Below are 26,744 nucleotides of genomic sequence, written 5' to 3' on the forward strand. Positions count from 1 at the left end.
TTGGTGATGCCGTTTTATCTGGGCTGGGTTAGCATTCCAAAGCAGAGGGAGGGGAAGTGACCTCTGGAAGATGCTGTAAGACTTAAGGGAAGGCTATTGTCAGGTTTCCTGGTATGTCACTGGCTGGTGCTAATAATCCCCTGCTACTGCTTTGTTTTTAGGCCCTTCTTCAAGTGTCTGGAGCTCAGAGATGCAGCCCAGGGGAGGGAACTGTGACTAGTTAAGGAGGCCATGCTTACTGTTGCTTCCAGAGTCCATGTCAACACTGAGTCTTCAGCTGCTGGTGGCAGCTGCTCAGCAGACCCTGGGCATGGGGAGGAGCCGGGGCCCACCCCGAGCCGTGTGCCTTCATCTAGCCGGAGAGGTGCTGGCTGTGGCCAGGGGACTTAAGCCAGCTCTGCTCTATGATTGCAACTGTGCAGGGGCAGCAGAGCTCCAGAGCTATCTGGAGCAGCTGCAGGGCCTGGGCTTCCCGACCCGGGGGCTTCACATTCTTGAGATTGGAGAAGACAGCCTGATTGTCTGTCCTGAGCGTGTGTGTCAGCACTTGGAGCAGGTGCTGCTTGGTTCCGTAGCCTTTGTGGATGTTTCCAGCGCTCAGCCTCACCCTTCCGTCTGCTCCCTGGACCAGCTTCAGGACTTGAAGGCCCTCCTGGCTGAGATCATCGCTCATTTGCAGGGACTGAAGACGGACCTGTCCCTGGCAGTCTCCAGCAGCAGGCTCTGTTCCTCAGACTGGAATCTCTGTACTGTGTTTGGGATCCTCCTGGGCTATCCTGTCCCCTATACCTTTCACGTGAGCCAGGGAGGTGACAATTGCTTAGCCCTGACTCCACTACGGGTATTCACTGCCCGGATCTCTTGGCGACACAGTCAACCACCAGTCTTGCTCTATTCCTTTAGCGTCCCAGAGAGCTTGTTCCCGGCCCTGAGGGACATTCTAAATACTTGGGAGAAGGACCTTAGAACTCGATGTAGGACTCAGAATGACTTTGCTGACCTCAGCATCTCCTCCGAGGTGGTCACCCTGCCTGCTGTGGCCCTCTGACTGTAACTCTTTCCTCGCATAGAAGGTGCTCGGTAAGTGATCAGCTCTTGTTAAGGACGGCAAATAGGTATGATCTCAAGTACCAGACACTGGGGAAGAATGCTGTAATACATTTTCCATTTCTGTGCTAAGGGGTCCTCTGGATTTAGCTGAGATGTCTGTTGTTTTTTTCACTGGATGGAAGATAGAGGGAAGGATTGTGGAGAAGGAGGGAAGGTGCCGGAGGACGAGTAACGTGCCCGCGTGTGGAAGTGTACCCATCCCTGCCCTGTGTGCGGAGTGTCTGCCAGGGATCAAAGGGCCGGGCTTTGCTGCTTGTTGGTTTACCTCCAACGGACCTGGGCCAGGGAGAGTAGACCGGGTGGCTTAAGTGTCTTCTCTCTGAGTGATGTGTCACTCAGCAAAGAGCTGAGAGTTCTGAGGAACAAAGACTGTCAGGTGAAGTTTATTTGTTTGTTGTTACAGCAGAGTAGAAAAACAATAAAGTCAGAAATCTCAGTTGAATTGGACAAACCCAAACCTTTAAAGGTACTCAAGCCTTCTGAGTCTTTTTGTGGCGTTTCTTGCCTCTGATTTTCAGCCCCGGCAGCTGTCACCAGTTATTCAGATCATCAGGCTGTCCTTGTGGGCCAGGAACACTGCCAGTGCCATAGCAGTCAGTACCATCAGCGCGGGGAGCCATCGACCACACTGTCTCTGTGAGGAGGGAGGGGGAGAGGAGAGAAAGGCCGTGGGCTGGTCAGAGAAGACACAGGCGGAAATGACCTTCCTTCTTCCTGTTCCAGCCCTGTGGCAAGCCTTGGGTTGGTGGAGGAGAAAAAGCATGTTATACCCGTTTCTCACTTTGTTACTCCCAGAGGATCAAACCACTTTACTAGGGGTCCCTGGCCTCTAAGCCAAGGTCACTGGCCCAGGGAGCCACAGCCAGCGGGGAAAGGTACATAAATACTGGTACAAATAATCAAAAGCGGAAAATCACTCAGAAAAATTAGATGATTCTGTGTTTCTTTTCCTCGGCACCTTTGCTCTCCTCACTCTGTCCCTGTTGCTACAACGGGCGTGCGTTCATGCTAATAGTAAGATTTTCTCTTCGGACTCCAGAACCCCATGAAAATTAGGCCTGGAGACAGGAGCTGGAGTTTTCCTCCCGTGGTTGCTGTCCTGTCTGTTCAGTGTAAACCACGCTGAACGGGGCAGGCTGGGTAGCTGTTGGCACGGGCCGATCAATCCTATTGGCAAGATCAGGCGCAAGGCGGCTTTGTTCCCCCCCACCACCACCCCAGCACTGCGGGAGGACTGCCCCTCTTACTGTGGGAGGTGGCCGCTGGCCCAGGCTCAGCTCTTCTCGACAGCGCTGCAGCTTGCGCAGGCAGGAGAGGTACTCGTCACTGAGGTTGTCTAGTTCCGAATGCAGGTCCCTGCACTGCGGGGAGAGGCCACCAAGGTCACCACCAGTTCTGCTGGGGACGGAGCCCAGGGAGGGGATGGAGCCCTGGGTCCGTGACCCTGTTACTCACTGGGCGCTTTTACCACCCTTCCTTCCCAGCTGTTCTCAAGCTTTCGCTTGGCCTTGCGACTCTCTTACTAGTTTATCGATAACGTGTTCGTTTAAATGCCTGATGATAATGCATCTGTGATGTAGTCTACATGCAGGTGCTTTTGTGGGCCAGTTGTGTGTGCAGGTGTTGTGTACACCCCAAAGTGAGGTTCCTGTTGCACAAGCCACCTGGATGTGATCCTAGCGCACATCTCTGGCGGGAGCTAGTTGCACGTGACTCTGCCTCTGCAGGTGTGTGTGTTGCTGTGTCTGTAGCCAGGAAGAGTTTTGTTACTTGAAAGACTCTGTAATAAAGTTTTAAGATACTCAATGTAGGACAGAGTTCGTGGAGTAAATGTGTTTTATTCAACGTGTTTCTGAGTTTTGGTTGACGTTCCAAAAGCTAACTCTCGAGTAAAACCTTGAGGAAGGGTTGGGATAAATAAGGACGGCCTAGGAACAAATGATCCAGGCCCGTGAATATCCAGCCCCAGCTTAGGCCAGGAGAGGCCTGCTGTCTGGCTACCCCCTAGCAGTTGCCCTGTCACGGTGGTAGGATGAGCCCCCCACTGCCTGAGGTCACCATCTCACCTCCTTTTCCTTGGCCAGGAGCTGCAACGTTTTCTCTTGGAGCTGGTCTCTGAAATCCCAGTCTTTCTCCTTCCCTGGACCCTCAGGCTCCACTTCGTTCTGGGAGGGCTTTGGACTCCACTCCAGAGCCTGATCTAAAAAAGGGGCCAGGTTCTCCGTGACGGTGAGGCCCGCACCTCTGAGCAAGGGCCCCGCCACTGAGAACCCCTAGGGGGACAGAGAAGGGCCTGTCCCTGTCGGGCTGTGCGGAATGCAGTTCTCGTGACTTTTAAAGACTCCCATGGGGACCCTGCTCAGCCTGGACAGAAAGCTGGAATTTGAGCCCCTCGAGGGCAAGGTGGGCATCTTAACTGTTAAATGCCGGATCCTTTTGGGAAATACCTATTAATTTAATTTCTTTGGTCGCATGCCCCATCTTTTAGTCTGGTGGGTTTGCTGGATGCTTCAGTATCGCTGCTTTTCCTTGTGTTCTCATTTCAAAATACGAGAATGGCAGTCATAGCCTAGAATTCATCTCCATGTAGTTAAAGATGTTTTCAGCTACATGGCAGTTTGAATCTTGGTGAAAAGAGCACAGGACTAGGAGTCAGAAATCCTGGAGTGTTGTCATAGCTGTACTCTTAATTCACGTGACCACAGACCTTCATTTTCCAATCCATCCTGTGTGGGCATGATCACTTCTGCCTTATCTTTCACCCAGTGACTGTGATGAGAAAACAGAAGGCCCTGTGCTCTGGATAAGTGAGGCGTGTTTGCCCACTCCAGGTATATGAAGAATCCTTGGGATGCCAAGGCAGCAGACCCTGAGGGCTGAGAGTGAGGTGACTGTTGCGTGTGATGGGTTGGTTATACTTGGGGTGCTGGATATGGTTTGGAAAGTCAAATGTAAAAACTGACATAAAATCCTGAGTTCAAAATCCATTTATTGAAATGTTCCACAGACACGTTTGTTGGAGGGAGTAGAAATCCTTTTTCAAAGTTTATATACTTCTCAGGATAGAAGGCTCACTAGCTAAAGTGTTCTCCGAGCCAGTGGTGGGTCCTTAAAACACTCCCTTAGCGCCCTGACCCAACAGCTTCGGAAGCGGATGGGACTCCAAGGGGTCCTGTGGCCCCTCCCACGGCCTCTAGAAAGGCAAGGAAAGGGCACTGTCTCAGAATTTGTGGAAATAAATTTGCTGACCTTTCTTTGTCAAGCGTTTCTCCTGTTCCTGGAGCTGTAAGGATTGACTCTGAAGAAGACCTGTCGGGAAACACAAGGAGCTTGCCTGTGCTGGCGTGCCGACTGTGAAGAGTGTCTTTTCAGAACTCTGCTTGAAAGCGTACTTCTTAACCGTGTCCCCACCTCTAGTTGGCTGAATTGTCACCCCCCTTCCCCGATTCACATGTTGTCGTCCTAACCCCCAGGCCTTCAAAACGTGACCCTGTTTGGAGATGGGTCCTCCCCGGAGAAGGTGGACTGGGGCATTAGGATGGGCCCTAACCTGACACGACTGGCATCCTCAGAGAAGGGAGAGTTTGGGCGCAGAGGTGGCTAGCTGGAAGATGCGAAGAGGGGAGAAGACAGCCGTCCGCAGGGGACGTGGCCCAGAACGGACCCTTCCCCTGGAGCCCTCGGGAGGAAGCGCCCCCACACCGCCGGCCCTGGATCTGGGACTTCTCGCCTCCAGAACCATGAGAAAATAAATGCTTGTTCTTTAAGTCACCCAGTTTGTGCTGCTTTGTTACAAATGTGCCATCCTTGTGTTTCTTCCTACCATGTCTTTTTTTAAGATTTTCTATTTTTTCCATTATAGTTGATTTACAATGTTCTGTCATTTTCTGCGGTACAGCAGAGTGACCCAGTCGTACGTAGTATATACATTCTTTCTCTCACATTATCCTCCATCCTGTTCCATCACAGGTGATTAGACGGGGGTCCCTGTGCTGTGCAGCAGGAGCTCACCTACCACGTCTTTCTTTAAGTGTCCACTTAAGAATTACCGTAGAAGAAAGACTTTCCTAGATGACCCTGTGTGAAAAAGCAGCTCTTCTCTCTTTAACCTGCTTTGGTTTTTCTCTGTAGCTGTTATTAATACCTGCAGGTCCTTGTTCCTGGGAACCCCATACTCCACTGTACTGGCTGCTTAGGTTGCATGTAGGCTTCATTAGGGAGGAAGCCGTGCGGGCTCTCTTCCTTACTGTATCGTGTGTGTGTGTGTGGTGCCTGGCACCTGGCAAGGGCTCCGTATGTTCGGAATAAACAAAAGGCGTGATTTTGAAGTGACTTCCTGCCCATCCCGCTCCTGCAGTGGACGAGGCCAGCCTCTGCTGGTCTTTGTCCTTCCCCTGTGCTTGCCTTGTTCTCACATCCACTGCTGCTGACGTGACTTCTCAGTCAGGGTGTCAGAAGTTAGGGTGGTGGGCAACTGGCTGTGCCATTGATAGAGCCAGATTCTCCAGCCTTTCAGAAATTGCCTCCTTTCCTTTGAAAAGTCCCCTTTCCTCTTTGGCCTCAGCATGTGGTTCTGAAGCAGACTGAGGCTTCTGTAGTGTGAGCTTATTTACCGAACCATTCCTAGTGACAGAGGTCTCTGTGACATAATACGGAACATAATAAGAATTTATAAAATAAGAATTCCCGAGAAAGCCTAACACTTTTTTGGAATCTGCAGTTTTGGGGGAAATACAGCTGGTTGTCATTGGCGTGGAGGAGAAGAGTAATAACAAGCAAGAGAAACCAGAGGCCAGTGTGGCACTTGCGAAGAGCGATGGCAGTGACCCCACGGCACAGAAGAAGTTCTGAAGATGCAGCTGTGCACTTGGAGGATGTGCCAAGGACCAGTGCCCCCAGCCCTTGGGTTGCCTTTTGTGGGGAACACAAAAAAGCTACCTGTGCTACTTTCAGAATCTAGAAAGGAGACTTACTCTGCAGCTGCTGTACTTTAGTCACCAGGGCGAGTTTCTCTTCCTCTGACTTCTGTAGCTGATCTGAAAATGAAATAAGGCAAAAGCTAAAATGGAAGAGTCTAAGACATAATGAACTTGCCCCTGAGGATGGAAATTGGGAGTAGGGGCCGTCTTGCCCAGGGCCTCTGATAGACGTGTGTCAAGTGGATGGTGCTCATTTTCCTTCTTGTCCCCTTCTGAAGAGGTAAACCAGAAGCCCACTACCTTGCATTGCATCTGCAGCAGCAGCGGGTTGGAGTAAGGGTTGCCTGTGCTCTCAGCAGACAGAGGCTGTGACTGGGAAACCTGTGCTGTGCCTGGCGTTTCGCCTGACCTTTCCCTTTCCAGTTAGGGTCGTGGCCTTGACCCATGACTGCTGCAAGAGCACCTGTGCCCCGGCTTAGAGGGATGGGCTGGAAAAGAGCTGATACTACGAGATCCTCTAGTGTGGCGAAATTCATTTTCAGTCTTGAATGATTAAAGCAGCCTTGCCTTTTCCTCAAGGTAGAATGAAGTGATAAAGTCAAACAGGTGAAAGGCTAAAGCCTTTCCACCCAGCTTTCTTCCTCCGGAAGGACAGGCCTCGGCCACAGGCCCCCAAGGGGAAGGGTACCTTGTAGGTGCTGGGTGTCCGAGCTGCACAGGTCTCTGTCCCCCTGCAGGCGCGCAATCTTGGCCTGCAGCTCTTGGTGCTCGTTCTCCAAGAGTCGCAGGGCCTGGTTCATCTGCAGATCTCTACTGTCTGCCCCCTGGGAGGAGAAGGAGGGACCGGCACAGGCAGGTCAGCGCTGGGGTGGAGATAGGGGCAGCCCCCGAGGAAGAGGGACCCTGTAGAAAACTGTAGAATTTTGGAGGTAGAGGAGTCTTACGAAAAAACAGGAAAAGTTAAAAAAAAAAAACCCTTTGCTGTGCTCTATTCCTCACACATCAAATACTGCACTAGGTATTTTGTCTTCTTTTGACGGCTGCACCTGTGACATATGGAAATTCCTGGGCTAGGGGTCGAATGGGGGCTGCCGCTGCCAGCCTACACCACAGCCACAGCGATGCCAGATCTGAGCAGCGTCTGTGACCTACGCTGCAACTCGAGGCCACACCTGATCCTTAACCCACTGATCGAGGCCAGGGATCAAACCCACATTTTCACAGATGGTGTGTCAGGTTCTTAACCCGCTGAGCCACAGCAGGAACTCCAATGCAGTAGATTTTTGTTCTTCACAAGGGATTCATTTGGGTAAATGCCCAAATGAAGGAATGCCAAATGATCACTCTTTTAGACGTCTCCATTTGGTCTTTACTTCTTCTCACACGCTCAAAAAATTTGGTTTTTTTTGGTAGAGTCATTTTTTTGCAAAGAATTAAGGTGAAAAAGAAAAGAGCCTCCGGAGTTCCCGTCGTGGCGCAGTGGTTAACGAATCCGACTAGGAACCATGAGATTGCAGGTTCGGTCCCTGACCTTGCTCAGTGGGTTAACGATCTGGCGTTGCCGTGAGCTGTGGTGTAGGTTGCAGATTCGGCTCAGATCCTGCATTGCTGTGGCTCTGGAGTAGGCTGGTGGCTACGGCTCCGATTAGACCCCTAGCCTGGGAACCTCCATATGCTGCAGGAGCAGCCCAAGAAATAGCAGGAAAAAAAAAAAAAAAAAAAAAAAGAAAGAAAGAAAAGAGCCTCCGTGAGAGTTGCCTTGTAGGTAAGATGAGATGAGGAAGAGGGCAGAATAGCAGGAGAGATGTGGCTGCGATTCAGTGACTAGCGAGGTTCTGTCCTGGGATGATGAGACCCACCCCACGGGCTGCTCAGAGCCCTGCTTCAGTAAAAGTGTAAAAAGAAGCTTTTGAGATGGGTCCTCAAAATTCCAAATCCAGTAAGTAAAATTTATGATAAACAGTAGCCCTATTGAGGGCTGGTGTGTGTGAGGCATGGGCTTTGCATGGATCGCCTCGCTCAATCCTCACAACAATCCTGATAGAGATGCTATTATTATTTTTGTTTTCAAGATGAGACTGAGGCTTAGGAGGGTAACTGCTCCAAGGTACCACAGGTCGGAAATGATGAGAATGCCAAGTGTCTGTTGTACTGGCTTAAAAAAACCACACTGGCAGGATGCGTTAGTTGCTACTCCACCTGTCAGTAAGTTGGTGACATTTGTTCTGTGCTAGTGGCGGGCATTTCTGAACTGGATGCTCTGTTGGGATGGGGTGTAGTGAAGGGGTTGGAGTGTGACAGCAGCTGATGACGATTCCAGCCCAGCCCTTTGCATGAACACTGAGGTCACTTGCATGAGCAGTGCAGACAGACATCCTTGCTAAAGTCAAAATTAGATTTGCCCCAGCCCCCAAACCCTGCTTTTCCCCCCCCCACATCCCCACCCCCAGGGCCTGTACCTGCAGTTTGGACTGCAGCACGTGAAGCTGGCTCTCCAGCTCTCTGTGCTGGGTCCCCAGGGTCCTCCAGTCCTCCTTCAGAGCCTCGTACTGGCTCCTCCACTCTTCACACTTCTGCTCGGCCAGAGCCAGGGACCGCTGTGGGAGATGAGAGGGGAGGGTGGTGCCATGGGAGTTCCGGTGGTTGTGCAGCGGGCTCCCCTGGCGCCCAGACCACTCCAGGGCTCCCAGCCCCAGGGACTGCCCGGCACCCTCACCTGTGTGCTCTGCAGCTGCTGTTCTGCACTCATTTTCTCCTCCAGCACTTTCTGCAGTGACTCCTTGGCCTTCTGCTCATAGCTGTGTTTCTGGTCTTCCATCTCTAATATCACCTTCTTCATTCCCCTGGGGGAGTAGTTCTGCAAATGTGATTCAATTCAACAAATACACATTGAGCGTCTGTGTGCCAAACCCTGAGCAGGGATGCAGAAGGGAAAAGAAGTCAGTCCTTGCCCACAGGGCAGAGATGCTGGTAACCTGGTGGCCCTTCTCCCAGGTTGGAGGTGGGCAGGGAGAGCCCCTCAGGTGATGTGAGAGGTGAGGGGGGATAACAAACTGCCCTGGGCACGCTGGGCATCGGCCCTGGGCATCGGCCCCTAGGCCTTCCCTAGGGTCCTGAAAGTCAGTATTCCAGAGGGAAATCACCTTTCTTTTCTTTTTTTTGGAGGGGGGGGAGGTGGTGGTTTTAGGGCCACACCAGAGGCAAATGGAGGTTCCCAGGCTAGGGGTTGAATGGGAACTACAGCCGCTGGTCTGTGCCACAGCCACAGCAATACAGGATCCAAGCTGTGTCTGTGACCTACATCACAGCTCATGGCAACCCCGGATCCTTAACCCACTGATCGAGGCCGGGGATTGAACCTGCGTCCTCATGGATACTAGTTGGGATTTGTTTCCTGGGCACTCCTGGGAAATGGTCTTTCTAAACCTGCTCCCGTCTCAGTGACCAGCATCATCACCTAGTCTCCCACACCCTAAACCAGGGAATCATCCGTGATTTCTCTCCAAGGAATCAGTTGGCCATTGAGCTTTGTGGACCTCCTGAACAGCACACGCCTCTCTCTCTCTCCTTCTGCCTCCTTAGTCGGACGCGAATAACAGTATCCTATGGATTGTATAGTCTCCCTATTTTCAGGCCATGCTTCTTATCAAACCCTTCTCAGTCGTGCAGCTAGAGCATTCTCTCTAAAACTCAAATTGGATCCTGTCACAATCTGCTTAAACCTCTCAGTGTCTTAAGGATCAGGTCCAAACTCCTTGGTACAGCTCCTACTTAAAAGCCCAGACTTTGATTCCACGGGGCCATCACCCCAGCACTGTGCTTTTCAGCCTCTGCCTTTGCCCATAGAGCTGCTTCTCCCTAGGGCATCCTGACCCTTTCACCAGGGTAAAAGATACAGCCCGAGAATCACATAAATTCTGATAAATATGGTTAACCACATGATCCCTCAATTCTTTTTTTTTTTTTTTGGTTGCCCCACAGCATATGGAGCTCCCGGGCCAGAGATGAGATCTGAGCAGCAGTTGCGACCTAAGCCAGGTCCTTAATCCACTGTGCTGGGCCAGGGATTGAACCCACGTCCCCACGCGCCCAAGACACCACACTGATCCCATTGTGCCACAAGGGGAGCTCCATATCCCCCAACTCTTTATGGATTAGACAGTGTTGCAAGGTATCCCCTGCCCATCTCTATCTTTCTAATATACTGACTCACCCGTCTCTTTTAAGGGATTGTAAACTCCTTTCAGGCAGGGAGTGTTTTTTTAAAAATAAAATTATATGTATAGCTTCATGGATCCGAACAAGCTTCAGCAAACTCAGTTTTAAAAAATTAATACACTTGCATTTTTAGAATTTCTCCTGGCTTCAAGATAAAAAATAAAAAATATACAAGAGCAACTTTGCAAATTCCCTGGAGTTCTCACCCTTCCCATGCTTTTCATTTTTCCCCCTGTGGTTTGGGGGAAAGCACGAAGCTTTTACCATCGATTTCCCGACTGGTTAAGAGATAGTCTAACTAATGCACATTTAGGGACCAATGTGGAATCGTTTCCTTTTAGCTTTGGAACCATCTGAAAATTTGGATTTAAATGTTGAGTCGGTCTTATGTCCCAGGAACTCTCATTAGAAATCAGAAACAGGAGTTACTGGTTGAGACCATACATGGCATGTCTAAGTTATTGGATTTAACCATGCTGGTCACTGGCCAGCCGTATCCCCCGTAGAAAATGAGTGGACTGGCATTCTGGATTATACGTCGGTCTCTTATGAGTCTGGTTGGCATTATTTGGTCATAAGAGTCTGACAAAGTCGGTCATGACGGAAAAAAGGAGTTGTGAGTCAGCAAACCCACAGATTATATAAATTACGTAATCAGCAAAATTTGTACTACGTGGCCGCTTTACCTCCCTGACATCAAGTAGGAGCAGTCTGGCAGGTCCACCTCATTCTCTCTCTCTCTCCTTTTTTTTTTTTTTTTCTTCTTTTTGGCCTTTTTGGGCTGTGCCTGCGGCATATGGAGGCTAGGAGTCTAACCGGAGCTGTAGCTACTGGCCTACACCACAGCCACAGCAACGCTGGATCCGGGCCTCATCTGCAACCTGCGCCACAGCTCATGGCAACGCCGGATCCTTAACCCACTGAGCAAGGCCAGGGATCAAACCCACAACCTCATGGTTACTAGTTGGATTCGTTTTCACTGCACCACGATGGGAACTCCTCATTCTCTTATTTGATGTTTCTCCTCACCTGTCAGAAATCCATCACTTCTTGAGTGTAAAAGCTGACTTCCTTCCATTTCATATAATTCGAGATCAGGCCAAGCAAGAGATTCCCAGAGCTGGATAACAACACCTCAGAGGAGCTAGGAGGCACAGTCTCTTACTTTCTCCCAGGAATTGCTGCCAGGTAAATGTTGCCCATGGGGAGTTCCTGTCATGGCGCAGCAGAAACAAATCCGACTAGGAACCATGAGGTTGTGGGTTCGATCCCTGGCCTTGCTCAGTGGGTTACGGATCTGGCATTGCCGTGAGCTGTGGTGTAGGTTGCAGACATGGCTTGGATCCTGTGTTGCTGTGGCTGTGGTGTAGGCTGGCAGCTGTAGCTCCAATTAGACCCCTAGCCTGGGAACCTCCATGTGCTGTGGGTGTGGCCCTAAAAAGCCAAAAAAAAAAAAAAAAAAAAGTTGCTCATGGGATGAAAGTCATTTTGCGAGTCCTCATTGTAATATCTAACTCATCTGTTCAAAAACTGGGACCGGTGAAGTTCTCTCCAGGTGGGCTGACTCTTTGCCAAGGGCTTCTCCCTGCGTTCCCAGGAATTCTCAATGTTCCCCTGGAGCTGGCAGAGTGCTTGGTGCTGGGCTTCCTTTTTTCAAGGTGCAAAGGGAAAGACATGGGGAGAAAGGCGGGGGAGGATGGAGATCGTGTTTGGTAAATTGGAGGCTAAAGTGAAAAATGATGAAGCCAGGTTCGGGTGGGTAGGAATAGGTGCATTAATTCCTAGTAGCGACATTTCTAGAGAGTAGGATTGAGGTTCAAATGTTCTCTCCTATTTAATTCTCGTTTCCTGAGCTAGATGTGTCCTTCAGAATGCTTACCTGGGTACAGGTGTACAGCTGGTTTTCTAAGGATCTCAGTTTGCCCTTCAATTTGTCTTCATTAAGCTGGCCCTGGAGCAGAAGGGATGGGTTAGTGAGTTTGGCCAAAATGTAGCATGCAAGGACTTTTGTTCTGTATTCCCAGCCTGCTGCCTGGAATATGATCTGTGGTGTTTTAGGGGATAGGGAAAGACGACAAAGACTGTCTCTCTGGAATAGGAGACGGAAGAATCGTCCTGGTCCCCACAGTCGTCCGTGTCCCTTGAGGTTTTTCTATCACGTGGCGCAGGGTATCATAGCAGGAGTCCGTGGAAGGAAAGCGTCTAAGCTCTCCTCTCCTCCCTTCATCACCTCTCCCCTGTCTGTCTGGGCACCTCTGTACTCCTCACCTCCTCTCCGTCCTGTACATGGACCTTGACCTCTAAAGGCCAATAAGACCAAAGGGGTCTCTTCTCCCAGGAGGAACATACATTCCCTCCCTTACCCCCTGTTATACCTCCTCACCTCCCTCCAGAGTTCGCGTGGTGACCTCCTAGCCCCCAGAACCTCAGAATGCACTGCGTTTGGACACAGGGTCTTTAAAGGAGTAATTAAGTTAAAACGGGGTCCCTGGGGTGGGCCCTAATCCAGTACAACTGTGTCCTCATGAGAAGAGGAGACGCAGACGCCAGGACACGCAGAGGGAGGACTGTGTGGGACCCAGGGAGAAGGCAGCCGTCTGCACGCCAAGGAGATGGGCCTCAGAGGAAACCCACCCTGTCCACACCTCCATCTCACGCTTCCATCCTCCAGTAACTGTAAGAAAATACATTTCTGTTGGTTAAGCCACCCAGTCTGTGATACTTTCTTACAGCAGCCTTGGCAAGTGGAATCAGTCCCCTCCTTGCCGCCCTTCCATCCCCCCATGATTCAAGAGGAGAAGTTGTTTAAGAAAGCAGGAAGGAGGGACATTAAGGCAGGGGTGTGTGTGTGTGTTGGTGGCAGTAGCAGTAAGAGGACTTCCCAGAAAGGCACATTCTGTTCATCCACGAGCTGGGTCGCTCCAGTGGCATTTTGGATCCTCCGAGAGGGTGGCGAGGGCGGAGGAAGGCAGCAAGGCTGCGTCTGTGTCTCAGGTTTGGCCTCTCTGCTGCGTAGCTGGCAGCTCCCTTGCTGCTCTGGTCTTGTAGACAGTTTCCCAAGTAGGGGTTTGGATCGAAGGTCGTGTGTGTGTGTGTGTGTGTGTGTGTGTGTGTGTGTGTGTGTGGAGGTGGAGGACAGGGAGGCTGTAGGGGTTTGGATCGAAGGTCGTGTGTGTGTGTGTGTGTGTGTGTGTGTGTGTGTGTGTGTGTGTGGGGAGGTGGAGGACAGGGAGGCTGTAGGGGTTTGGATCGAAGGTCGTGTGTGTGTGTGTGTGTGTGTGTGTGTGTGTGTGTGTGTGTAGGTGGAGGACAGGGAGGCTGCAAGGGTGGGAGCTAGTTTCCCAGAAAACAGACGGACGGTCTCTTTAGCCGTCATCGGTCTTCATGTCCTTTCTCTGCCTCTGCCAACCAGGCCCGATGGGACACCTGAGAGGTGCAGGAATTGCATTTCTCCCCAGGCCTGAGAGCCACGGCCCCTTTGTCAGGCTGCTTGGACGTTTCCAACCCTTCTGTGGTTTCTGGTCTGAGATGCCCCGGGGGCAAAGGAGACTGTTCTGAGGCTCATACCCCACTGTGAGTTTCCGGGCATGACCGGGGAGGGGAAAGAGGCAGGAAGTGGTATCTCCCAGCTCCTGTTGTGATCTTGTTTGGCCGATTCTTCGAACCATGGGAGCCAGGGGGTGCCCCCACCCTTCTGCTTCCTGTGTTACTCAGCTGCGCCTTGCAAAAGCTAACAGCGTTGCCAAAAATAATTTTTCAAAGTGCCTCTTGCTATTACTGTTTTTCCTAATGTCTCATGCGAGAGCCGAGAGTCAGGGACTTGGCAGCTGCAACAAGCCCAGACAGATGCAGAGGTGGACAAAGAGGTGGAGTAACTGGGAAGAGCTGCTCCCCTGAGTAGCCTGTTCATTGTTGATCCATGGGTCCCTAAATCGCCTCCCTCGGCACCCCAGCCCCTGGTTCAGGTCTGTGTGTTTTCCTTTGCATAAAAACTCTGACCATGCAGGATGCAGCCAGACCCACTGAGTTTGAGGGTTTCTCTTGCTCTGGTTTGGGAAGAAACAGGCAAGCTCAAGGCAACGTTCTTACCCTCCCCTCAGACGCCTGCCCTTAGGGGCAGCCCCGTTCTCCTTACTTGGATGGTTGCAATCCCATAGTTTTGCCTCTTCCAGCTGTTTTTGGGTTTTAGCCACACCCCATATTACTTTTCCATTCATGTTGTGATAGAAGACAATTCAGGATAGCCCCTTCAGTGGGGATGAAGGGCCACCCACGTCTGGGCCTAGAAAACATCTCTGGTCCACAGCTCTTCCTTCCCAGACTCCCCAAGGCAGGCAGGAAAGTGCAGCCACTTGTTGCACATGGCGCATGAAGCTTCCTGGTCTGGGCCCCAGCTTCCCCCAAGAAGCCCGGTGGTACGGCAGGGGGAGAGGCACTTTTTCAGGCCTATTGTGGACTCTTTTTTTGGCAGTTGCATCCCGGGAACCCAAGGCTTAGTGAGCACAGGACCCCGGTTGTAAGAGGAGCAGGTGGAGGCCATACACACCTGGTGCCGGTCTAAGGGCTTCAGCTCCTGCTTCTGCCTGGCTCTCCCCGCCTCTGACCTGCTCTCCAGAAATGCACCCACCTCACCGCAGATGCGCCAGCCCACGGCTCGCCTCTCTCCAGCATAGGTTGCTTAGGGCTTGCAGCCAATCCCCTGCTGCACTGTCATCTCGAGATCTCATTTCCACTTTGCAAGACTTCAGAGCCAAGTGTGCCCTGCTCTGGGTTTTCCGTTGCCCCGTCCTGAGGGCTGGCTTTCTCTACTGCCGGAACTGTTTCTGCATTGAAGCTTGGACCCGGCTTAGGAGCCTCTGCATTGCCCCAGGCCCATCACACCCCAAAGGCCAAAGTCAGCACGGAGGTGGAGACAATAGAGGGAGTGGACCCCTGGCTTTCAGCAGAGTTTGCAGTGAGCTTCTCTGCCAGAGAGGTTGGAGAGTCAAATCATGGAGGCCAGATGGAGGACAAAAGAAGGCCTGAACTTGGCTGAGTATTAGCATCTGTGTTCTGGCCACATCTTCCAATTCCTTTTCCCAAATACTGCTGCCTGAGACCGTCTTTCCATTGAGGTTGAGGTTTCCACGGGAAGGGTACGGGGTCGAATCGTCTTGTTTTGGGGGAAGCAAGAGACGTTAACTGAAAACTCTGAGCCTGTTTTTCTTAAAAACAGGAAGCTGGGGGGTTGTTGGAGAGGAAGAAGACGAGAAGGGCGGGTGTGAGGGAGGAGCACAGGGGAGGGAGAGAGGCACAGCCCCAGCGGGGGACCTGCTCCTGAGCTGGAGCTGGAGCCGAGCTGCCCTCCGAGTCCGGCGCAGAAGTGTCTCTTACATCTTCCGCCCCATTCGCTCCACACTGGCTGTCACGCAAGCTCTGATCGGTCTCACCTGGGATACAAGAGCTTTCGCCACCACCTGTCCACTCAGAGCCAGGGTCCTCACTGTTGTCAGAGAACCTTTAAAAACACAGATCTGACCAAGCGCTTCCCCCTCCGTCCACAGCCGTCTTCGTACCTCGACGAGACCAGCTTGACTTTCAGGCCGAGGAGAGCCTGGTCCCATTCCTGCCCTGCTCGTTGCCTGCAGCAGTGCTTTTCAAACCAGGGCGGCCTGCATTCTCAGGGGTCCGTGATATATAGGAATTTCCTTTACAAGGGAATCTGTGTAAATATTTAAGTTTGAGATCCCACATTCAACAGGAAGTGTTTGGGTGCCTTAATTCCTGAGACCTGTCTGAGGCCCTTTGTGTCACTGTTGGAGGTGCCCTGACTCGATCCCTTCAGCTCCATCAGGCTCTGCGACACTCAGGAGTGTGTTACACACAGGCTGTAATCATTCCGACTGCGGGACCCTCAACACCCTTTGCCTTTCCTGCCCGTCTTGCCCTCTTCGTGCTGCTTCCACGCCGCAGAACTCCTCCTCGGTCCTTCCAGGCCCAGCTAACGTGCTCCTCTCCTTTGGCGCCTCCCCTGTTCCACCTCGGGCTGAACGGCTGCTCCTTCCTCCTTTCTCTGTGTCCCTTTGTGGGAAGTGCTCTGCCGGCTTTAGGACAGTGCAGTAGAGTTATTTATCGCTTGGCTCTCTCTTCCTGGCTGATGGGGGAACTCCTCAAGAGTCCTCTCCGTCCCTGTAGCACAGTTGGAACTTAGCAGATGTCAGCTGCATAAACGGGTGAGACCATCTCAGTTCCGTTCAGCACCGGAAACCACCTGGCACGCCCAGCTGTCTGCTTCTGGCTCCCAGTCTGCCAGGGAAACAACTCCTTCATGAGCAGCAGCCCCAAACATAGACACCTCAAGCTGGGTACCGGGACCGACGTGCGGAGGGAGGACCCCAGAAGCCTGTTTTACATCCCTGCAAAGTTCTGTTTTGTTCCACCCCCTCCCGTCCTGTCTCTCTAAGCACAGCCCCCTGGGTGGTAAGGTCAGTTGTGCACAGAGGCCCGTAAGGTTGCGTGTTCTCTCTGTGCATCAAAGATGCTTAGAGCGTTCTGCTTTGGTGGCATCAAACTGCTTATAGCTCCCTGAACATTCCAGCCTGGGGTTCAAGGGCTCCTGGGAATATCCAGGATCACAGGGCCTTCCCTTTCCAGCTTCATGGCTCTGTGAGGGTGGATTTTCCTCAGATGCTTCAACCCAAACAGTGTATTAACAGACTGAACGCAGACCCAAATATGAGACTTTAGCTGTCTTCCGTTCAGACAGTAAAGAGTTTTGCAAAAGCATAAAACAATGGCACTCCTCTCACTACTTAAAAAAAAACTTTTTTCTTTTCATAAAAATACATAGTTTAGGTTCACATGTAATGGATTTACTATTGTTATTTTAAAATTAATACATATTCATTTCTAAATGGTAAATATAAAAATTCTTTGGGGGAGTTCCTCGGTGGCCTGGCAGTTAAGGACTTGGCCTTGTCGCTCTTGGGGCCTGGGTTTGATCCCCAGCCCGGGCGTTTCCTCATGCTGTAGATGTGGCCAACAAAGCAAAAGAAAAAAGTTCTTTGGGTTTTAATAACTTTTTGAAAGACTATAAAGGGACCCTGAGATTGAAAAGCGGGAACCCTGTTGCACTGGACTATGCGCTGCCTCTGGGTCTTTGCGTTTTCTCCTCTGCCGAGAGCATGGTTCCCGTTTGCACACTTGCCTGGAAGGTATTAGTATAACCATTCCGTAGTTCCCTGATTCTCCCCCGTCTGGAGTCATTCATTTCTCCTTGTATTCTGCTATATCTTGAAAACATCTTTTTTTCTCTCTCTCATCTCTGCGTTGCTTGGGTATGTGTCTCCCTGACAAACCCAGAAGCTCTCTCAAAGCAGGAACCCTGTCTCATGACTTCCAGGGCTCCGGGCAGAGACCCTGCTCTGCAGCTGTTCGTTGAATGGATGGACTAAAATCGGGAGGCCTGAACTTTAGCAGCGTGACTTCGGATGAGTCCCCGACCCGTCTGACTCTCCGTTTCCCCGAGGGGGACTACGAGCAGTAGCCTGGGTGATCTTTAAGGTGCCTCCCCTTCGACGTCCGCGTCTGGCCCGAGGCGTGGGTCCCTGACGGCTTGGAGTGAACGCTGGGGCGCGCCCCCTACGAAACTAGTGCACCTTTCCCGGAGTCAGTCGTAGTATCGGTGCTCTGAACTGGATCTAACTTTTTTTTTCCCAAACGGACACGTTCTCCTTTTGGTTCTGGGCCTTCCCTGGGTGTGTAGCGGCATGGCCCTCCGTTGGTGGCCCTGGACTCATCTCCACATACGGACTGTGACGTGTCTTATCACCCCCGGCCTCTTCAGGAGTGAGAGAGCCTCTTCCCTTGCTGGGTGGTTTGCAAAGAAGGATGAAGCGGGGACACACGGAGGCCCAGGAGCCTCGTTCAGACAAAGATTTCATTCCCTTACCTTCCAAGAGCTGTCAGAAGCCTGAATCAGAGTGGAGAGCAGGTCCTGGAGAATCACCATCTTCTGTTTCAGAACCAGCTCCCTGTGCAGGGCCTCCTGGGGGGCAGAATGCGGGGGTAAGAGAACCCAGAGGAGGAGGGAGCGGGTGGGTGAGGAGCTGAGGGCGAGTTCTCAGGGCACTTACTTTGAGGTACTCAGAAAGCTGGATGATTTCCTGGAGAGAAAGAAAAGGAGTGTGTGGGGACTCTGCAATCCTGGAACTGGAACCAGAGCCGCCATTGGCTTGGGCCGAGTAAACTTTCTGCCTTGGCTCAGGGTCCCCCCAGGCCCCATGTCTCTGCTTGTTCAGGAGGGGGGTGCCCGTCCACCCCCGCTGCATTTACCGCGGAATTCCAGAATGCCAGCGCTTGGAGGAGCTTAGGTGCCATCCGATCCAACGCCTCGTCTTACCTTATCCAGGACCGCAACTCCGTAACTGGAAGAGAGGAGATGAGAACAAAACTGGCAGCGGCTCAGAGAAATGAGCATGTCACGAGGCAGTGGGTCGATCCTGCCTCCGGCCTCTTCTGAAGAGCCCGTAGGATGGGGAAGGTCTTCCTTCTCCTCTGTCTTGGCCGTGCCCACTGCATGCGGAGGTAACCCGGCCAGGCCCAAACCTGCCCCAAGGTAGTGACAGTGCGGGATCCCTAACTGCTAGGCCACCAAGGAACTCCCCGTTTTTTTAACTCAGGTGGCCAGGGGAGTTCACTGTGTTTCTTGCCAGCTTCCAGGTGAGGCTGTTCAGGTGAAAGCTTAGGAGAGAGGGATGGGCAGGCTCTGCAGGAGGTGGGGTCGGGAACGGAAAGGCACTCACTTGGTTTGCTGGCTGGCATCGTTCTTAGTCGTTGGCTGTGTTTCTTCTGCCTTCGTCTGAGTGCCTGAGAGATAGGGGATAAGGCGCTTCAGAGCCGGGGGCCGGGCAGTGCTGAGGGCAGGGACTCTCCGCTGCCAGCGAGCTGGGACTCTGAGGCCAGATCTCTGCAGGCCCCAGCGAGGGACAGGGCGCTGCTCTTACCGCGGTGCTGTTTGGGCAGCTTCTGGACGGCAGAGTCTCTCCGGGCGCCCGAGGGAGGATGCCGCTGGGCTGGCAAGACCTCGGCGCTGGTCCCGGACACCTGGGAAGCAAGTGGGGGAGGCTGAAAGCCTAGGCAGGGCCTCCGGGACAGGATTCTGCATGTGACTGCAGAAAGCTGACCCAGCGACCAAGCGCTGGGTCCAGAACACCAAAGGACCCCCTCGCAGCTCTGAGCTGGTCCCCGCCCTGCCTCCCCTGTCCTGGAGGGTGGGAATGGGCAGCGGGGGGCTGGGTTGGCCGCCTCTCTCTCTCTCTCTCTCTCTCTCTCTCTCTCTCTCTCTCTCTCGACCCCCCTCTACCTTAGCCGCTCTCAGCCGCTGGCGTGGCCCGTGGCAAGAGCTGGTCAGAGGGGCCGGAGGGCCCGGGATCAGGCCTGCCTTTTCTGGGTCTCGGTCTCCTGTCCAGTGCGGAGCTGGGAGGAGATGACCTCCAAAGTGCCCTCCGCCCTCCAGAGATGCCTCCCTCCTCTCAGAAAGGGCTGGAACAGTGCCGAGCTTTTGTGTGAAGAGCAGGGAAAGGGAGCAGCCTTTCCCTGCTCGGGGGAGGGTGTGGGAGGAGCTGGCACGGTTTTACTCTGCTCTTTGGTCATTTTCTTCCTATGAACTCGACAATTCTGTTTGTAACATACATACATATGTATATTTTTTGTTTGTTTGTTTTGTCTTGTTTTGTCTTTTTAGGGCCGCACCCGCAGCATATGGAGGTCCCCAGGCTAGGGGTCTAATCAGAGCTACAGCTGCCGGCCGACACCACAGCCACAGCAACACCGATCCGAGCCACATCTGTGACTTACACCACAGCTCACGGCAACGCTGGATCCTTAACCCACTGAGCGAGGCCAGGGATTGACCCGAAACCTCATGGTTCCTAGTTGGATTCCTTTCCGCCGTGCCACGACAAAGGCTAAGTAAGAAATGCCTATGGCAACTAACTTTGAAGACTAACTCAATCTCAAGAAACCTTAAATGACAGCAGTTCCCATTGTGACTCAGTGAGTTAAGGACTTGGTGTTGTCTCTGTGAGGCTGTGAGAAAAAAGAAAAAAAGAAACCTTAAATGCCTGATCGGCCCAGGAGGAGTTCTTTAGGTAACTGTGATTTCTGTTGTTTTTCTCCCTAAAATTATTTTTTCAACAAAAGCATTCTGAAACCTTCCTGCCTTAGAAAGTGCACAGTTGGTTTTATTGTACAGTTAGGCTCAAGAAAGTGCACAGTTGGTTTTATTTTACAGTTTTGGAGAGCAGAGGCACTGGTTAAGAGGGCCTGACTGGGCACCTGCTCTGGGTGCAGCGCAATACGAGGCACCTCCAGCGATCTGGGACCCCGCCCTGCCGTCTGTGTGCTCCCAGCATGGAGAGGAGGACACCGATGGTTTGCTGGCTGAGCTCATTTCAGCATACCCTGATTTTTGCCAACACGGCTCCTCTTCAGGCCAGACTGTTGGGCCCTCTAAGAGTCACACGATCTTAGAAGATTTATAATCTCATAAGGACCGCAGAGAGCAGAGGTGGCCTGGAGAAGCATAGGAAGCTGGGGCTTTCTGGACCAGATGTGGCTTTAGATGAATGAATTTAGTAGAATTGATATATGGCCCACACCAAAGCGAGACGGTGGTGGTGCAACAGCCTTACAGAGAAATGGAGAGGAGGAGTGTGTGTGTGTGTGTGGGGGGGGGTGGTTGTGTGTGTGTGTGTGTGTTTGTGTGTGGGGGTGGTTGTATCTGTGATTGTGTGTGAGTGTGGTTGTGTGCATGTGTTTCCAGGGAGCAGCAAGAAGACGGGCCTGTGTACCTGGCCCACAGTAAGACCTGTGGAACAATGGCTGATTGAATGCACTAGATTTGTTGAGACAGACTAGACTTGAACTGATACTAGGAATTAGCAATGGGGTTGTTTAAAAAATTTTTCTTCTCCTGGAGTTCCCGTCACGGTTCAGTGGTAAACGAATCCGACTAGGAACCATGAGGTTGCGGGTTCGATCCCTGGCCTTGCTCAGTGGGTTAAGGATCCGGCATTGCTGTGAGCTGTGGTGTAGGTCACAGACATGGCTCGGATCCCTGGTTGCTGCGGCTGTGGTGTAGGCCGGCGGCTGCAGCTCCAATTTGACCCCTAGCCTAGGTACCTCCATATGCCGCGGAAGTGGCCTAAAAAATGGCAAAATGACCAAAAAAAAAAAAAAATTTTTTTTTCTTCTCCTAAAAAAGCAAGTTTAAAACAAAACAAAAACAAACAAACATTCAACCAAAAAAACCCAACCACAGAAATATCTGAATAAGTGCCTAAGGGAGACTTACTTATGACTGAGGAAGAAGGGACTCAATTTAAATCACTTTTTAGTGACCTGGAGCCCACCCACTGCCTCAGTAGCCCACCCCACCCCCTCCAGAGCAGTATGTCCATCGACACGGCCCACCTGCTGTCCAGGGGAAGAGATCCTGTTGGCCCAAGGCCAGGGCTCCTTGAGGTCAGGTGCCTGTCCTGCCCTGGAGGAACCTGGCTGCCTGGTCTGCGAGCGCTTTGCCTGGCCTTTCTCCTCCACCTCCAGGTGCCTCAGTCTGAAAAACTGCTGCTGTCGTGCTTTCTGGAACTGCTCCCTCTGCTGGGTCCTCAGCGCCTTCCCCACCTGGCGGCAAGTGGTCACGTTGGGGCGGCGGCGGCGGCTCTCACGGGTCTCCTGCCGGCGCTCGCACTTGGCCTCGTAGCTCTCAGCCCACCGGGCCAAGCCAGGGGCAGGCCTGGGGTCTGGGCTGAGCATGATGACCTCCTGAGCACCTGTTGTGTTGGCTTCCCGTTCCTGGAATAGCTGCGCGGGTCTGCCAAGGGCCAAGAGGGAGGCGAAGGGGAGGGGTCAGGAGATGGGCAGAAAAATGACCATCTCCCTGGACGAGGGGGCAGAAATAGCACAGCGTCCCGTATGTGGGGGCTGACAACTGAGGAGGAGATGACGTCACACTGGGACTCATGACTCCTGGGTCCTGACTCTGGACTGATTTCTGCTCTTCTCTGGCTGTGTTTCTCCTACAAAGTGGCAAGAGCCCTCTGGCTGCCATGTCTTCCTTGACCAAACTTCTCACACTTCTTTTAGTTAGGGGAACATGAAAAATCATGGATAAAAATCACTAAAAGCTTATAGCCTCTCGGATAGCCGATTGGGGTGTGTTCCTTTTACAAGAACTTCTAGAGAATCAGTTCACTAGGCTCCCTGTTCCCCAGTCTGAAAGGAAAGCCAGCATTTTTACTGCTCTCTTGGCTCACCTGTACTGAAATAGGCGGGTGACTTTTCTCGAGGCCTAGAGGAATAACCACACCCTGCAAGGTGTAACTGGTCCTATGACCTGCACCCACTGGCCTCTGCTTAGCCCTTAGCAGGTAGCCTGGTCCTGGGCGTGGTCCTGAGCGTGGTGTAAGAGGGAACCCCGACACTCCTGCCTGCAGTCATGGGGTCCTGACAGTGGTCCCTAGGCACTCCTGGCCCAGGACTGGGCTCTGACTCTCAGGTGCAGATCAAATCTGCATTGGCTAAGCACCTGAGACTTGCCCATCACTGGCCAAACCCACTTCCGAGCTTTCAGCTCAGTATCTCTCCAAGATGGAAGATTCCATTTTTTTTTTTTTTTTAAATCACCTCCCTGTTAGGGGCCAAGTCTGCTTTCCTCAGCCGAGGTGCAGATTGTCCATGGAAGCCAGCACCCACTTGGATTATACCTGCAGGAGACTGCTGCCAATGAAAGTGAAACAAAAGCAAGCAAACAAAAAACAGTAACCAGAAGTCCCCAGGGAACCAGGCTCGATGTAGAGGCCCCACTTGCTGCCCCTCAACAGGGCCTTACCCTACTTAGCCCAAATCTCATCCCCTCTCCTGTCTCTGTGCCATTCTCTCTCTTGCCTTCTCCCCCTCCTCTCTCTCCCCTCCCTTCTGCAAATGTGTTGATTCTCCTAGAACCCTTGGTAGCTTGGCTGAGTTGGGGCTGGACCTGGCTGAGCTGGATTCTGAGCCCAGGAAACCCTGACGCCTGCCTCCACTGATCCCTGGGGTCAGACCAGAGACTGATGAGGGAAGAAGGACTCTCCCTTCCAGCTGCCGCTTCTCTTTGTGCCCCCACTCGGGGAACCCACTTCCTGGGTGGGTCAGAGAAGGGTGTCTCAGCTTCACCAACCAGCAGGCATTTGCCGGCTCTGGCCCCTTGGGTTTATTTATGGGTCAAACAGACTCAACAGGTAGCAGCCCGTGTGCCCTTTCTGCCCGCCCAGGGGTGAGGCAGTCTCGCACGCTGACGGGGGTCGTATGCAGTCAGGCCCCGTCCGCTCTCCAGCACCTGACTCTCCAGGCTTAGAGGGCCACCCTCTGCTCTCGGCGGGGCTGTGACAGGGACAGTGCCTGGTCCACCGCTGGTGCCCCTGCCCTTTCTTTAGGCTTTCTCCTCACTCCTGCACTTACACCTGCTCACTTCCCACCTGCTACTTTCATCATTTAAACACTTAGGAAAGGATGGGAGAGGCTCATTCAGATTAAATCAGGAATGACTGCACAAGCAGGTACACTCCGTGTCTCAGCTGCTCTGCTGTAGATGTGGGAAGCGGGGAACCCCGACCCTGGATTCAGACTCTGTGGACTCCTGTCCTGGCTCTGTCAGCGGCTACCCACATGCTTTTGAACCAGCTATTACACGTCTCTGCATCTCTGTTTCCTCACTTATAAAGTGGCAGCCTAACTCACAAGGTTCTGAGGATTAAAGAAAAATACACATCAAGCCTCTGGGCCGTAGCATGTAATAAACATTAGCTTTTTATAATAGTATGGTTTTTACTATCCCAGCGCTACCGATCTTGGATATTGAGGACTCAGTGCTATAAGACAAGGGGCCGAAGCAAACCAGCACTCTAGGACCAAGAGTGCCTCATCCTCCAGCCCCCCGACCACTCTCTCTTTGAAGGAGTCCTGCTGACCGCGTGGAGGGGATGCTGGCCCCGGGGCTGAAATCATATTTACTGCTGCTCTGTTCCTCTGACTTCTGGGTGCGGGCTGCAGGGAGAAAGGCCCCTCTGGTCTGGGCACACCCGCCAGCAACATTAGGCCCAGCAGAAAGGAAAGGAGAGCGGGGTGAAGGACGGGTGTCCAGGCTGCCTGCATCCCACCTTTAAGATGTGGGGTGCTGGGTCGCCTCCCTGTTTGGTTCCAGGCCACCCTCAGGCTCTGTAGAGGAGGCAGGCCTCTTGATTGTGAAGAATCCTTCAACCTCCCACTGTGAAGAGGGGAGGGCTGTGTGCAGAGCAAAGTGTGCCGGCCGTGCCTACACTGATTCGCTGGAACACATGGCTGCCCTGCCCTGCTTCCCGGGCACAGACATTGGCACTTGTTGCCCAGGCTGGGAGTTGCAGTAGAAAAGGCTCTTTCAAGAAGGGAGCCTTTCCAGACCCCCAGGCCCTCACAGCAGGTGGGATTTGGCATGGCACAGCTAGGTGGGATCATACTCAGCTTTCCTGATTTGCTTAAACACAAGATGCCACGTGGGACGGCTGACTGACCGAGATGGGCTGTAGGAAAAAAGGAACTGGCCCCTGTGGGGTTCAAAAAAGGTCACTGGGCCACTGCCCAGGCAGCTCTTGCGGCATGGCAGGGCCCAGTTGCAGCCCTGGGACGACGTGGTACTGGCTGGGGGATGGGGCACGGGGGCTGTCCTCACTGCCAGGGGATCAGGACACTGTCCTCGCCTGACAGTTCTCTGTCGCTGCCTTTCCAGGTCTCTGCTTCTACTTCCTGGCTGTGTGTGTGATGCATGGCCTCCTGCATGAATGAATGGACTGGCCTGCCTAGTCCAGAGCTCTCAGTGTGAGCTGGGAGAGAAGGGCTGGCGCCCAGCGGCTGCAAAGGCAGCTTCGTGCTGTTGGGTCCCTGCTGTGAAGGGAGCTGTAAAATGTCTGCCCCGTCACTGGGGAGCCTGAACCCCAGGTCACTGCCTCACCGCCAGTGTAATCCGATGGATGGAGCAGAGAGCCCCGGACGCTGTGCCCCTGGAGACCAACACAGGGCACTTTCCAGGTTACCCAGCCCCACACTCCTAACCTACACCGTCCACTCCAGGGCCTCTCCTTACAGCCCGGGGAGGCTGGCAGCCAGAGCCTCTTCTGCCCCACCCAGCGTCGGGGGCCCCCAACCTGGACGCAAATGCCTCCTCCTTGTCCGTTACCTCGGGTCCCCGGCTGCAGCGCCAGCAGCTCAGGAAAGCATCCCGGCTACGGGCAGACCTCGGCTCTGGCCTCGGGTGGGGTGATCTCAGTCCGTGGCTCTGGGCCCCTCAGCATTTCCCTTCGAGGTTCTCTCGCCTTTTACGCAGCTGCCTTGCTGAAACAGGAAGCAGCCACAGCCACGGCACTTGCTCACCCCAGTTCCTCTCCTGCTCGCTGGCGCGATCTGAGGGGCCCCTGACCCCTTGAGGCTCACAGGCCCGAGCTCGGGACTCCTCCCACCCCCGGGCACCACTGCCACCCTCTCCCTTGCTACTCGATCGGTCTGCGCTCTTGGACAATTTCGAGTCAAAATCCTTTCCAGGATGACACCAGGATGGGTCACTGGTCAGACTCAAACCTTGCAGTCTCTGTGTGGGGAAGAAAAATGCCTTTTGACCCAGAAGAGGTGTCCCCTGTGTAGGTTTTCAGGTATATCGGCTCGTTCTCTGGGGAGGATTTGCTCTTTCCTTTAGCTCCCTCTTTGCAGTCCTGCTGTGGTGAAGGGTCTCTGCTCTTCTAAAGTCTGGTATCCTCCAGACTTCTGACGTGAGACCAGCTCCGAATTCGCTCCTTTCTCAGGGAGTGGGCCGGGAGTCGGCCGAGGGGACAGGTGGGGGCTGGGGGGCAAAGGGAGCAACAGTGGGCAGAAGCTGAAAAAAGTATTTCATTGAACTAGGAAATCTGGGGGAAAACGGAAAGGAATTTGTTTGTGCCTTAAAAGGAAACTTACACATATTATAGGCAGGAAATCCCCAAGAAGTTCAGGATCCCGTGGTGGCCAGGAGCCGGACGAGGACAAGCTGGCCGAGCCCCTGTGTGGCCTTGTGCAATCCACCGCGTCTGAATGGCCCCTCGGTGTCTGAGTGGGTGACTGACACGGTTCCCATGAAGCCCCAGACGTCCCATGTGAGGCACGTGGTGAGCCTTTGAAATAACTGCTGTAACAACGACGCGCGTGTGGGGAGCGCGGCGCAGCCTTGGCCGTTGCCCGCACCGCCTCCATTCTCTGGGGGGACAAAGAACAAGGAGGAGGCAGGCAAAGGGCCGGGGCCGGACCCTCCGACGACATTCTCTCAGGATGAGGGACCGGAGCGCAAGGGCCTGGGCCTGGAGCTCGACACTCGGAGATGAGAATGAGCGGAGGACAGAGGGGTCGGGGCGCCCACGATGGCAGGATATGAGTCCGTTATAGGCGCAGAAGTGTGAGAGGGCTCTGGGGGTTCAGGAC

The 26,744-nt window shown here is 53.1% G+C and overlaps 3 protein-coding genes across 44 annotated transcripts in view; 2 read left to right on the top strand and 1 right to left on the bottom strand.

Annotated features, from left to right (window-relative positions):
• The window catches only part of LAMB3 (laminin subunit beta 3), a 162,069-nt gene that overhangs the window by 824 nt on the left and 134,501 nt on the right, over positions 1–26,744 (top strand). For 10 of the 11 annotated variants that reach the window (XM_084978505.1, XM_084978504.1, XM_084978506.1 and 7 more), the window contains exon 2: positions 162–1,080. The gene's annotated coding sequence lies outside the window, so the exon portion shown is untranslated. The remainder of the gene's footprint in view (positions 1–161; positions 1,081–26,744) is intronic. The other variant, XM_084978514.1, reaches the window with a different exon arrangement.
• The window catches only part of C9H1orf74 (chromosome 9 C1orf74 homolog), a 77,730-nt gene that overhangs the window by 824 nt on the left and 50,162 nt on the right, over positions 1–26,744 (top strand). For 2 of the 6 annotated variants that reach the window (XM_021063889.2, XM_021063886.2), the window contains exons 2-3: positions 162–1,080; positions 4,584–4,881. In XM_021063889.2, coding sequence (XP_020919548.1) covers positions 257–1,048 — 792 coding nt within the window. In that variant the 5' untranslated portion in view covers positions 162–256 and the 3' untranslated portion in view covers positions 1,049–1,080; positions 4,584–4,881. Of the gene's footprint in view, positions 1–161; positions 1,081–1,833; positions 2,016–4,373; positions 4,882–26,744 lie in introns of those variants that run through there. The other 4 variants (XM_084978543.1, XM_021063892.2, XM_021063887.2 and 1 more) reach the window with 3 other exon arrangements.
• TRAF3IP3 (TRAF3 interacting protein 3) lies at positions 1,478–25,702 on the bottom strand. Of its 27 annotated transcripts, none has more exons than XR_014816862.1 (16): positions 25,477–25,702; positions 21,702–22,101; positions 19,232–19,331; positions 19,031–19,094; positions 18,628–18,652; positions 18,362–18,391; positions 18,178–18,273; positions 12,127–12,198; positions 8,746–8,886; positions 8,489–8,626; positions 6,718–6,942; positions 6,084–6,146; positions 4,360–4,419; positions 3,177–3,310; positions 2,358–2,471; positions 1,478–1,744 (listed from the first exon to the last, which is right to left on the bottom strand). XR_014816862.1 is itself a non-coding variant. In XM_084978530.1 (16 exons), exons 7-16 carry the CDS (start codon positions 18,235–18,237, stop codon positions 1,652–1,654), a joined length of 1,011 nt encoding a protein of 336 aa, XP_084834656.1. In that variant the 5' UTR covers positions 18,238–18,273; positions 18,362–18,391; positions 18,628–18,652; positions 19,031–19,094; positions 19,232–19,331; positions 21,702–21,911; positions 25,477–25,702; the 3' UTR covers positions 1,478–1,651. The 27 variants fall into 27 exon arrangements, 25 of the variants coding, with proteins under 25 accessions (XP_084834656.1, XP_020919542.2, XP_084834651.1 ...); XM_084978530.1 differs by having other exon boundaries at positions 6,718–6,853; positions 21,702–21,911; XM_021063883.2 differs by having other exon boundaries at positions 6,718–6,853.

The sequence above is a fragment of the Sus scrofa genome, chromosome 9 (assembly GCF_054392235.1).
Source record: "Sus scrofa isolate SSC_HxYL_T2T_F1_AM1 chromosome 9, Sscrofa_HxYL_maternal_Yorkshire_Landrace_v2.0, whole genome shotgun sequence".
Classification (NCBI taxonomy): Eukaryota; Metazoa; Chordata; class Mammalia; order Artiodactyla; family Suidae; genus Sus; species Sus scrofa.

Excerpts from the sequence above, each read along its gene's own strand:
- TRAF3IP3 (XM_084978518.1), bottom strand. The coding sequence starts at position 22,043 with ATGCTCAGCCCAGACCCCAGGCCTGCCCCTGGCTTGGCCCGGTGGGCT. Across the intron at positions 12,199-18,177 it reads CTTCTGACAGCTCTTGGAAG|GGCCAGCTTAATGAAGACAA; the intron begins GTAAGGGAATGA and ends CTTCTGCTCCAG. Across the intron at positions 8,887-12,126 it reads AGCTGTACACCTGTACCCAG|AACTACTCCCCCAGGGGAAT; the intron begins GTAAGCATTCTG and ends TCACATTTGCAG.